The sequence below is a fragment of the Hypomesus transpacificus genome, chromosome 23 (assembly GCF_021917145.1).
Source record: "Hypomesus transpacificus isolate Combined female chromosome 23, fHypTra1, whole genome shotgun sequence".
NCBI classification, from domain to species: domain Eukaryota; kingdom Metazoa; phylum Chordata; class Actinopteri; order Osmeriformes; family Osmeridae; genus Hypomesus; species Hypomesus transpacificus.
In genome coordinates, this window is record NC_061082.1 from 14,626,587 (window position 1) to 14,639,295 (window position 12,709).

The 12,709-nt window shown below is 44.4% G+C and overlaps 1 protein-coding gene across 1 annotated transcript; it reads left to right on the forward strand.

Annotated features, from left to right (window-relative positions):
- Positions 1-2,048: 2,048 nt before the first annotated feature.
- Positions 2,049-2,918, forward strand: LOC124485569. Its single transcript, XM_047047259.1, has one exon. The coding sequence runs from the start codon at positions 2,049-2,051 to the stop codon at positions 2,916-2,918; it is 870 nt and encodes a 289-aa protein (XP_046903215.1).
- Positions 2,919-12,709: the final 9,791 nt, after the last annotated feature.

The window sequence follows — 12,709 nt, forward strand, 5'->3', positions numbered from 1 at the left end:
CAGAGGATTCAGAACGCAGCGGCCCGCCTGGTCTACAATCTACCCAGACGCTCCCACGTTACCCCGCTCCTCATCTCCCTCCACTGGCTACCCATAACGGCCCGCATCAGATTCAAGACCCTGGTACTGACCTTCCGAGCAGTAAACGGGACTGCGCCCGACTACATCAAGTCTCTCCTGCAGCCTTACACCCCCACCCGCCACCTACGGTCTTCTTCAGACAACCGCCTGGTGGTCCCACCTCTCAAGACCGCCCGGTCCCAGCACAAGCTCTTCTCCTGCCTGGCACCCCAGTGGTGGAATCAACTCCCCACCTCCATCAGAGACACGGACTGTCTCTCCACCTTCAAGAGAAGGCTCAAGACGCACTTGTTCCGGGAGTACAATGGTACTTAGGAATGGTTTGCTGAACCCAACGCTAGTTTCCTCAAGGATCACAATGACTCTTGCTTAGACTGTTGCTCTTGTTGGTTAGTGGTAGCTGGTTTAAACTGTTGTATTCTATTTTAGTTAATCCTATTTTTATTGCTTTCCTACAGGTACACCTGCACTTAGAGATTAATGTTGTGTAATTTAACTTGTTTAACTACATGCTCTTATGGTTTCTTCCCTTTAGCACTATTTTTTTTTTGGTTGTTCACAATATGTACTTCTTGTTTTTGACTACCCGCAATGCTGTGGGGCTATCTTGTTGTTATTATCAGTGACCTATGCACTTTGTAAAGCTCTCTCTTGGAAGTCGCTTTGGATAAAAGCGTCTGCTAAATGAATAAATGTAAATGTAAGATGACATCACTCTGAAGTACCATCAACAATGTCACCTTGGTAGGTCAAAATATGATTGAATTTGAGTAGTTTAAACTTTGTCTGAATCTAACAACTCTTACCACAGAAGAAACAGCTTACTTTTTTATACAGTAACTGAACATGACAATATTAAACACTGAGAATAGCTCAATGGACTGGGACAGTGACCGGCAAAGTATAAGGTTGTAGGTTTGAATCCAGCAGCAGTCTTTTAACCTGTCTTACATTTGAATATCTGTTTAGTTAAAAAGGATGACATCATTATGAAATACCAAGCGCAATTCCACTTTGAAATTTCAACCGTTTCTTAACCTTTGTCCCAAAGCTGACCAAAGCTAATACTCTGCCCTTTCTACTCATACATTTTCAACAGTTGGTGTGTAGCAGAGAGGATGGAGAGGCTGCCTTGTAACCTTATGCTCATGAGTTCAAATCCCCATTCAGCCTATTGTAGTTGGCCCTACATGAAGTAGTTATGCTCTCTTGTTGTCCAACTCTTGTAAAGCTCTCTTTTGGAAGTCGCTTTGAATAAAAGCGTCTGCTAAATGAATAAATGTAAATGTAACTCTTGACCTTCTACAATGTACATTTTTATAATATTTTGCGGAGGAACCCGCATTGCTGCTTGCAGCTATATTTAATGTATTGTAATAATTTCTACAAGCTAGCTAGCACTTTAGCAATTTTTCCAGTAACATTGAAAATAGTTGTGTGCATAGGCTAGCTGGATTTATAACCACACCCTGTATTCTGAACCAACAAATTTAATTCCCTCCTGCTCTTTATATATTATTGGAGGGAATACATTGGTATAAATATAGATGCTCTCCATCAATATTCTATCATTTATCATGAACAACCGTCAGAAGATTGCTGTCATCGCCCTGCTCTACTGTCAGAGAAGATGCCGCCGATGCTTTTTGGTTCATCCCATTCGGGTAGACAACCGAGCTCATCACCGGCTGGTCCAGGAGCTGCGACTGGACGACGGCTTGTTCCAGCGGTTCTTCAGGCTGAACCGGGCCGAGTTCGATGACCTGCTGACCAGAGTGGGACCCTGGATTGCGAGGCTAAACACCTCGTTCCGCGAGGCGATAGCCTCGCTATATGTCTATGGTAAGCTTTAAATTATTATTATTATTTCAGTATTCTCAGACCAAATTATAGTGTAGTTATTTTCTATGCATTATTTTAAATGTATGGTATTTCTTTGTTGATACCTTGGCACGGGGGATTCCTTCATGACGATCAGCTTCAGCTATCGTGTGGGCTCAAGCACTGTGGCAGGTATTGTTGGGGCTGTGTCCCAGGCCATTTGGGACTGCCTGGTGGAGGAGTACATGCCTGTGCCGACCAAGCAGGACTGGAGGGACATTTCTGAAGGCTTCCTTCAGAGGTGGAACTTCCCAAACTGCATGGGTTCCATCGATGGCAAGCACATTGTCATCCAGGCCCCTCACAGCTCAGGGTCACTGTACCACAACTATAAGGGGACATTCTCCATCGTTCTCCTTGCGGTTGTGGACGCCGACTGCATGTTCCGGGTTATCAATGTGGGGGGTTACAGTCGCAACAGTGACGGTGGGACCCTGGACAACTCTGCGTTTGGTTTGGCCCTGAAGGATGGAATCCTGGACCTCCCAGAGAACTGCATCATCCCTGGAGCAGAGCCACGTGGACCACTGCCACACGTCTTTGTGGGTGATGAGGCCTTTCCTCTGTGGAGCAACCTCCTGCGCCCCTCCCCTGGGACAAACCTCTCCAGAGAGAAGAGGCTTTTCAACTACTGCCTCAGGTTGACAGTCGAGTGTGCGTTTGGTATACTCTCCAGCCAGTGGAGAATGTATCGGCGTGTCGTTGGTGTCAACCCAGCAATGGCGGAGGTTTGTGTGAAGGCCACTTGCATCCTCCACAATTACATCCCGAGGTCCAGGAGAGGTGCCAGGGGATCTCCAGCAGCCAGTCCTGGCCAGGAGGGGTCTGCTGCTCTTCAGGAGGGTCCACGAGTGGGCAGCAACAATGCTGCGCGTGCAGCCATTTGTGTGAGAGATGCATTCACTGCATACTTCAATTCAGAGGGTGCAGTGCCCTGGCAGCAACATGTCATATAGCCAGTGGCATTGAAAACCAAAGGTTCTTTTAAGAGCCACACATACTAATCACAAAAAAGCAAACAGTTCCTAAATGTTATTTTCATAAAATCAGTGTATGGTTGTGTAGTTTCTTATTATCTAATTTGCACTTCTAAAGACAGTTACAAAAGCAGTAGCGAACATGTGCTCCTAAATAGTTAAATACTGAACAACAATACTGAACACCCTCCAGTCCAATCATTACAGATCCTTTGTGTATGTTAAACTAAAATTATACCAACCATTCATAGTACCAATTACATAAAATGGACACAAGGTTCTGTCAGTGAAATTTTTATTTATTTAGTAGGCCTGTCACTCTGTGGCCCTCAGCTCAGCCTCTGCCTCAAAAAATAAACGGTGGATGTTAAATTTCAGCTCTGAACGCTTGGCTGGTGGCATTCTCTTTAATGAAGGGAGGAAGCTTTAAAAAAAAGCTCATCCTCGTCTTCCTGTGGTGGTGGTGGTGGTTGAGGTGCAGGTGCTTGAATAGCTTCAAGTATCCTCTCCTCAAAATTAGAGAGCCTCTCCTTCCGCACCCTCTTCCCGGCCTGACTGTGAGAGGATGCTGGAGGCTGGCCCCTAATAACAAGGGAAACTCCAGCCTCACTGGCAGGCTCATCACTGGTCTGGGTGTCTTGCCCATCTTGGGTGGCTGGGGGCTCTGGCTGGCTGGCTGGGGGCTCTGGCTGACTGGCTGGGGGCTCTGGCTGGCTGGCTGGGGGCTCTGGCTGGCTGGCTGGGGGCTCTGGCTGGCTGGCTGGGGGCTCTGGCTTGCTGGGGAAGTTGCCACTTGTCTGCCTAAATTCAATAAATGGAACTAGGAAGCTCATGGCCGCAGCGTACTTCCACGGTCTACCACTCCCAGCACCTGCTCCACTCCTGCACCGACCTTTCTCCTTATTTTTTGTATCCGGTCCTCAACGTCTTCCATTTCTTTTTGCATACATCGACTATAATTTTTTTTTTATCAGACATAAACGTTGACATGTGTAACCTTTTATTATATTACTCGAAATCTCTGCAAATCAATCGCTAGATTATGACTTGCCACTACACATTTACTGTATGGATAGCGAGTGGCTGCCAGCCAGCATTTCAACGTTGAATGTCAATCGTGTGCCGGGTGAGCTAGCTAGACTATGCAGCTAACACAGAAGAAAGTTACGTAATATGACAAAACTGAATTAAAGTACAAAATACACACCAGGGACGCCGACAACCTCAGCAACCCTGCGCCAGGCATCATTTTTTTTTTTACGTCTCTGTAATCGAACATAGACGTATCATACAATACTGGGTATGAAGACACACCTACAATGAATTGCTTTTCCACCTTGAAATTGTCAAACCTAGAAATGTTTACCATGACCAACAGTTGCTACGTTACAAGAAACAAGAAAACCAACCCGATTGGCCAACGCTAGCGTTTTCACGCTCCTCATTTACATAAGGTTGAGAAAATCCAACTTTAGACGCCCCGCTTGCCTTCCCACAATACCCTACGCGAGCGTCGAAACCCCGCTCGCCTTCCCACAATGCCCTGCGCGAGCGTCAACGCCTGGTTTAATTGAAAATGAATTGGAAGCCGACGCCCCGCTCTGCCCGCCCCGCTGCAGTGTGAACGCACCGTAAGCAAGAGTCATTGTGATCCTTGAGGAAACTAACATCGGGGGGGTAGGCTATTCGTCGTAGCTCGCTAAGCTGTTAAGCAAGCTAATTTTCAGGCTAAGATTAAAAACGCCCCTCTTTTTGGTTTGTTGGAGCAACTTTCGATAAATCACCATAGTAACATATCAATTAGCACTAACCTTCTCCAGAGCAGGCTAACGTAAGTGTAGCTGGATAAGCTTGCCACACCCTCGGAAAATAGCATGGCAGCTCCCTTTTTGAGAGACCCAGTTGACCTAGGAGTTATATCCTAGTTCGATTAGCTTTCCATACCGATAGAGTTCTACGCGATCGCCAACATTCTTTATTTCACACGGATGAGTTCTTGTTTGAGCGATATCGATTCAGCCGACAAGGACTCATTTATTTGCAAGACCTTCTCGGGCCGCCTACATTGCAAATATCACACACCGCAGCAAGCTTTATGTTTTATTATGAGAAATGCTGCTGTATGTGAATAGGCCTGTGTAACGCTATGTTTTAGGAAATGTCTTGTCTTTTCTGTTGTGCCTGTGCTCTTTTTATGTTTCACTGTGGGAGAGTGGGAAACGTCATATCGATTCCTTTTTATGTCTTGACATGTGAAGAAATTGACAATAAAGCCACTTGAAACTTTAACTGTGCTTCAGACTCTCTGCATAGCCTACAGGTTTTTTGCATAGGGTAAATTTGTATACAGTAGGCTATAGGCAATGCAGAAAACATTGGCAAAGCCGCAGCATGCGGCTTTGCCAATGTAAGAAAAGTGTACTTGGCGCTTAACCAGCTGATGAATCAATTCATCATATTCCCTGGCCATGTCCCAGTCAATGAAATCAAAGAGGGATTAACACAAAGGCCTACATGCATATACACATATATTACATGATATAAGCGCTTTTAGTACATATATCATCATAAGTGTCTATGAATTCATATCAATTAGATACTCTTTGGCCTTGTTTTAACAACTTAATCTTATTAAAATTAAGATCATTATTTTCGCTAGCAAGATCTCATTCGATGATTAATTTCCATTAAGCCTACTGCCAGCAGGCACATTAAAATAAATCTGATCTGATTGATTGAGGTAATGAGGCACTTAAGATGACCCTATACATTTTCCCAAAACTTATGCATTTAGCTTATCGGCAATTTTTTTGCCAAGCTGCCTGTCTTGCTCTGGCAGCAGTGGCGGTGTTTGACTTAGCCATGATAATATGCTTATTGACTTTGTAGAGACTCATTATAATAGTTTGCTTGGATGGTGAGAGTATCGCCGCTCTCTCTTTCGTCTTTTCCGCCATCATATCGTTAGAAAATCACGGGTTTGGTGATCGACCTTTCCTGCCTTTTGAAGTAGGACGTGCACGTGCACTTGCCCTGATGAGTTTAGCCTGTCGTTGACGAACCCAGGGACGTGCACAGGAATTTTGAAGGGTAGTTGTTCTGGCCTGTAAAAAGCCCCCCCCTCTGTGAGATAAAATGATAATGTCTACTAATGATAATAATTCATGTAATGCATTACTTACATCATGTATTCTTCTTGTTAAAACAAAATGTTATAAACTAACCATTAGCAGACATTTTCCTTTACCAGTTTTCCTACCAAAAAATGTGCATGTGATAATGGGCTGGTTGTCTGGTAGGCAAGCTAGCCATCTGATTATTTAGGCTAAACGTGGCAAACTGAGCCTGGATTTATGAAGATTTTAATTGACTTCATAAAACTTAATTGTTCATTTGTTATACATTTCTACAACTTAAAACTCACCTTTTCTGACACCGTCAAAGCTGTTTTTTATCGACACAGAATAAAACAACCGTCTCTTAAGTGCAAGAAAATGCAGGCTCAGGTGGCGGTCGCGTGCAGTACCGCAGAGTAAACAGAGTAGGGGGCATGCCTCCCTCCCCCTTGTGACTTCCACTCTCGTTGCCCATAGGCTGATCGATTGGAAGTGAATAAGGCTACTTTATGAAATGTTTTGGGTGGCGATTTTTTAAATCTAGGTTTACATGAAATTCTGCAGCTATTTAAATTCACTATTATTATTTTATTTTCTTCGGAGGGATACTTTGACTCGAGGAGGGCAAACGGGCAGTTGCCCAGGCAACCTTAGCCATAGCCTGTGCACGTCTCTGGACGAACCGATATTTGCTGTTCTCAATTAACTCGCTAATGTTAACGGGCTAAAGGGACTATTGATTAACTTAGCTCCAACCCTTACGAAAAACGGGCCCGGGTCAAGCAAACCATAAGTACCGTTGTACTCCCGGAACAAGTGCGTCTTGCCTTTGGTATCCCAATCAATGCTTGTAAAATCAAAGCAGTTTAACGGAAAACACAAACTGATGCATGCCCGCAGAATTCCATATCTGCGTGTTCTTCTTGGCTTGCTATAATAGCCACTACAGCGCTCACACAGAAGTCCAGGTGTCGGCAAGTCAGAATTGAGGTAGGCTAGGAAAATATTAGAAACTAAAGACTTTTCTAAATAATACGCCTACCGATCATAAACATAATAACAACAATATTACATAAAGCTCAAAAAACTGTATTTTCGCTCAAATTAATGTGAAAAAATGGGCATGCGGTCACATTAACTATTGATGTCCCTGGCAAACCTGATATCAAACTTACGTCCCTCAACTGTTGTATAGAGGGTTTTCACGGACGCGTCATCCGACCGGAAGTCGCCATCTTGGAGGCACTCCCCATCACAACACTGCACTGGCACTGAATTAAATCCCGAACGTCGGCGAGGAAAATGGTGAATTATTGCCGTGTTTCAGGTTGTTCAAATAGGACAGATCAAGAAAAACATTTGGTTTATTATCGACTTCCAAAAGTTATTAAAAACCAGGGAAAGGAATGCCAGAGATTGTCAGAGGAAAGGAGGCGCTTGTGGTTGGCAAAGCTCAACCAAGACTAATAACAAAATAGTTTCTCACCACTTTTTATCAATAAATGATAACATGTAGGCTTATCTTATCTTATGAAACTAACTCAGATAGTGTACAGTGTAGGCCTACATAGCAAACTGGGGGTCTTTGAAATGAAAAACACGATTGAGTGTCAGTTATGGTTAGGTTGATTTAAGACGTTATTGCATTACTTACTTTGGCCTTCACAACACAACGGTCGTTGAGGACTTGGTACTGCATCTCCCTCACCCATCCACACACCATCTGATTATAGGCCTCCAAACCTTTGTAAGCTTTAAGGTCTTCCGCTGTATATGGGCTCGGCGAGAAACTAGGTAGTTCACAATATCTGGATATCCGACTGACGGCAGAATCACAGGGTCGTCACAGATCCAAGAAGAGGGAGCTAACTGGTAAGGATCTGCAGCGCCAATAAATCCAATTTTCTCATCATACCGACGGTTTTCTTGCTGTCCAAGGCCTTCCCTGTATGTCTTAGGATCTTGGACACGTTTTGGTGGCCTTTTCGGTCGTTTAGACATGGCTAGAGTTGTACCAAAGAGTATAGAATTTGCGTTATTTTCGTTGTACTCCGTTGAGTTGTTTACATCGAGTGCCTCCAAGATGGCCGCGCATCCGGGTTACTGCCCAGAATGTGACGTCCGTGAAAACCCTCTATAGTGGGTTAAGCAAGGAGAGTTTCTATAGAGGGTTTTCACAACGTGTCATCAGACCGGTAGTCGCCATATTGGAGGCACTCCGCATCACAACAAAGCACAGGCACTGAAGTATTTACCGAACGTCGTCGAGGAAAATGGTTAATTATTGAGTGTTTCAGGTTGTACCAAATGGACAGATCAAGAAAAATATTTTGAATATTATCGACTTCCAAAAGTTATTAAAAACCAGGGAGAGGAATGCCAGAGATTATCAAAGGAAAGGAGGCGCTTGTAGTTGGCAATGCTCAACCAAGATCTACGAGGGAAAAAACACGATTGAGAGTCACTTGGCTACACCTTGAGTATCGGAATGATATCATACAGTTAAGGTTAGGTTGGTTAAAGACGTTATTTTTTTACTTACTTTGGCCTTAACAACACAACGGTCGTTGATAACTTGGTACTGCGTCTCCCTCACCCATCCACACACCATCTGGTTATAGGCCTCCAAGCCTTTGTAGGATTTAAGGTCTTCCGCTGTGTATGGGCTCGGCGAGAAAACCAGGTAGTTGACTGTATCGGGATATGCAACTGAAGGAAGAATCACCGGGTCATCACAGATCCAAGACGAGGGAGCTAACTCATAGGGATCTGCACCGCCAAAAAAAAAAAAAAATCTCTAAATATCGCGCCTTTTCTTGTGGTCCAAGTCCTTCCCTATATACCTTTGCATCTTGGACGCGTTTTGATGAGCTTTTCGGTTGTTTAGACATGGCTACATTCACTTAAAGTATCCAAAGCACACGATACTCCATTGTACTCCAGTGCCAGGGGCACGCCTTCGGATTTTTTCTGGCATCACTCCCACTCCTGCGGGAGAAGAGTCCATGGATTATTGGCTAGAACAGGCAACATTGATGGTCCAGGAGGGTGAATGGCCTGAGAGGGACAAAAGGCGTAGACTACTAGAGAGTCTGCGAGGCCCTGCTTTGGAGATAGTACAGGCATTACGCCTGAGTGAGCCAGACGCTAGGTCAGAAGCGTATTTAGAAGCTCTTGACCGCACCTTTGGGTCTGCAGAGTCGGGAGAAGACCTGTACTTCTCTTTTCGTCTTATACAGCAGAAGGCTGGAGAAAAAGTGTCTGATTATGCTCGGAGACTTGAACCTATTCTGACCAAAGTGGTTAAGAGGGGTGGGATTCTCGCTCAGCATAAGGACAGGGTTAGAATTGAACAGCTTTTGCGGGGAACGGTTGGTGCTGACCTTATGTTATTACAACTACGGTTGAAAGATAAGGGAAATCCACCAAACTTTCTCGATTTACTTTCTGAGATTAGAATAGAAGAAGACTACGAGAGAACACGACATAAAGTGAATACCCGTGTCCGGAGAATAGATGCTCAAGATGAGTTAGTAACTGAATAAGATCTAGTTAGAGTTCAAAGATTTGAAAACTCAAGTGGCTGCATTATCAAACAAACCCTCCCCTGCTAGGGAAGAGGCTTGTGCTCCAACGCCAGCACTGAAGTTGCCCTACTCCGGTAATGACAGGTCAGAAGCCGTTGCGTTACGTAGGAATGTGGACAGGCTAATGCAGAGAATAAAGGCATTGGAGAGTAAAGAAGTCGAGCAGTCCGTAACCGTTACTGCGGTTAGTATGGAGAACACTGAGGGTGATTCTCGCTTGAGACAGAGACAGAACTAAAGAAGGACCTTCAGAATGCATATGAACTTGCTGCCAAATCAGCAACACAGGTTCATTTGCGAAACAAACGGCGATATGACAAGGTGGTACGCTACCAAAAGTTAACAAAAGGTGACAGAGTGCTTGGGGTTTTTGAGTAGAACTTAGGGGTTTAAAGGAAAGCACAACTTACAGAGTAGGTGGGGTGCATTACCTTATGTAGTGGTAGATCAGCTTCCAGATTTGCCTGTATACAAGTTAAAACCTGAAAGTGGCATGGGAAAGATAAGGACTTTACATAGAGACCATCTGTTGCCTATTGGTAGTCTGGTGGAAATTCACCAAGAGAGAGAAGATCAGCTCCCAGTACACAGACCTGTGACTAGAGCTCAGAGGAAGTCTGTGGCAAGCAAGTTGCGTCAACCTGAACCTGAAGGAAATACTAGTCAGGTCGTTAATGGAGAAACTAGTGAGTCTGATTGCGAGGTACAACCAGGGTGCAGATTGAGGGTAGGACGCAGTAGTGAGATCCCTGATAGGATTTTTGATGGGGTTTCAGACGCAGGAAGTAATGATGAGCAGTATGCAAGTTCTGGAGAGGAAGAGGTGGCAGATGCCAGTGAGGGTGACATTCCTACCGGTGATGAGACTGATGGAGGTAATACGATAGCAGAGGGTAATACACCGACAGGGGCTGATAAGAGAAGTTCCCCTAAAGTGGAGAAGAGGCCTATTAAGCCTGTGATAAGATTGACATATGATGAAGCAGTCCGGCCCAAGGCCCAACCGTTGACTATAGTTCACAGGGGGATAGTTATAAGGATTGGTTAGAGAGGAGTTGTAGTTGGTAATGTTAGTGAGGTCTCATAGGGACATGAGAACCATTTAAGGGGGGGGAGTGTGTAGCCCCTTGCTAGTATTTACATTTGTTTATTGTTTTTCTGTTCAGATATACCAATGCTGTTAAGTTTCATATATTTGTAATATTTCCGCTGTTCATATTTGGATTTCATTTAAATGGCATCTTATTGGTTGATTAGTTTGACCCTTGACCTGAAGTCGGGATATATATTGGGATGGAGGGAAGCGGAAGAGGAGACGGTGGAGAATATATCGGAGTTTGGGGTGGTCTGAGTGTTGATCGGAGCGTTAGCGAGGATAAATGTGTTGCCAACTCGGGAACCATATTTTGCATGTAGCCTAACTGGTGAGCTGTCGGATAGGCAACTCCGTGGTTACGAGTCATACCAGGGACTACATCAGACGCGAGGAGGACCGGAGTTGACGGATAGCCAAATCCAGGAGGTCTTCCATTCTTTTCTATATCATCAAATCTCCGACGAACTCTGCCAAGGTTCTCTGGGACACCGTCAACCTGCTTGCTCAGCCCTTTGACCATCGCCGCGCCACGAGGTGGCTGCTTGTGCTGCGTCTTACCCACGGACAGCAGCCGCCATCTTAGGCTGTGGAACAACGTGCCCGAGCCGAACACCAGTTGGCATGTGACGGACTGAGGGGTATTATCTTCTATCCGTAGTAGGCTAATTACGGCCAGTGTTACCGTCATCTAAATTGTAATGTCTTATATATATTAAAAGTAAATATGTATGTTTGTTAAGTTGAATGCGTATGCATTATTTGTTGAAGAACTCAGGGCGCCCTTGCTAGAGTTAAGCCCGAACACGAAGCACGAGGGGTGCTACATATTTTAGAAACATTACAAGACGGGGCTCCAGTGTGTGTTCAAACAAGGCCAAAAGGGCCCGATGGTATCAGTTGAAAAAGACAATCACACCTGTGCAAGAAACCCTCCCCAACCATGCCTCCCCCCACCTAAATTACCTTTCAGCTCTGTTGTACGTTTTAATGAAGTGCATTGAGGCAATCAGTGAGGAAATCTTCCCTTTTTATTAATAAAAAACAATATTTTCCATCAATGTACAACACTACACTTGTTTAGCCAACATCAATGCATTCACGCTGTTACACACCATTTTAAAATGTCCTGAGAAAGGAAATTACTGTTCTGCTTGTGACGATTCGTATAGTAGCCTATACTTCTGTGCTTAAAGTTAGTATACTAGCTTGAGACCACCGTAGCCACAGGAATGAGAATGAATGCAATTAGAGGGGCGGCTGTGTCTACATACAATTTTTCTTGTTTGTTCGTAATTTAAATATTAAGTTAGTTCCAACCAAGTAGGCCTACTTTAATTGTACAGGAGGCATTCCATGAGTGCTGATATTTGACAGCCTCAGACAGCATGTCTGCCACTGGGCCTTATGAAAAGGCTCTTGTCTTGATTTGCAATGTAGCTAGGCGAGGTTCTAGACCATGAGGGGGGGGGCAGTTACATTGGGGCCAGTGGTGCTGTTAGAGGGGCCAGTTACATTAAACATTATTGTTGTCATATCGTTTTCTTCATTGCAGTGCAAGCATAAACAGGCAGAAGCAGTGGCACCCCCAGACATGTTTTATAGGAGTGGCCAGATGGGGCCACTGAAATCTTGGGGTGGCACTCCAAAATCAAAAGCCATATCTGAATTTCAGGGATTGTATTATGCTGTTGTAGTATATAAGTTAGTTGAAAACAGCAGTGGGCTGGGAAAGGGTGATGGGATCTCAGTGTGGAGAGATATATGGATTGATATGCCGGATTGTTTTGATATACAGTACACAGTCATCTTTTATGCAGGATACAGAGAGAATAGAGTATAGGGACTTAAACAATTGGAAAGCGTGAGAAGGTAAAGTGAGTGGAGAAAAAGAGAAGCAGAAAAGTGCAACACCCTCCCATTACCATTATCTCTAATTCACTCTCATCTGTGTTGTATGTCTGCAACCTGCTA

Coding starts and splice junctions, on each gene's coding strand:
- LOC124485569 (XM_047047259.1), top strand. CDS start 2,049: ATGACGATCAGCTTCAGCTATCGTGTGGGCTCAAGCACTGTGGCAGGT.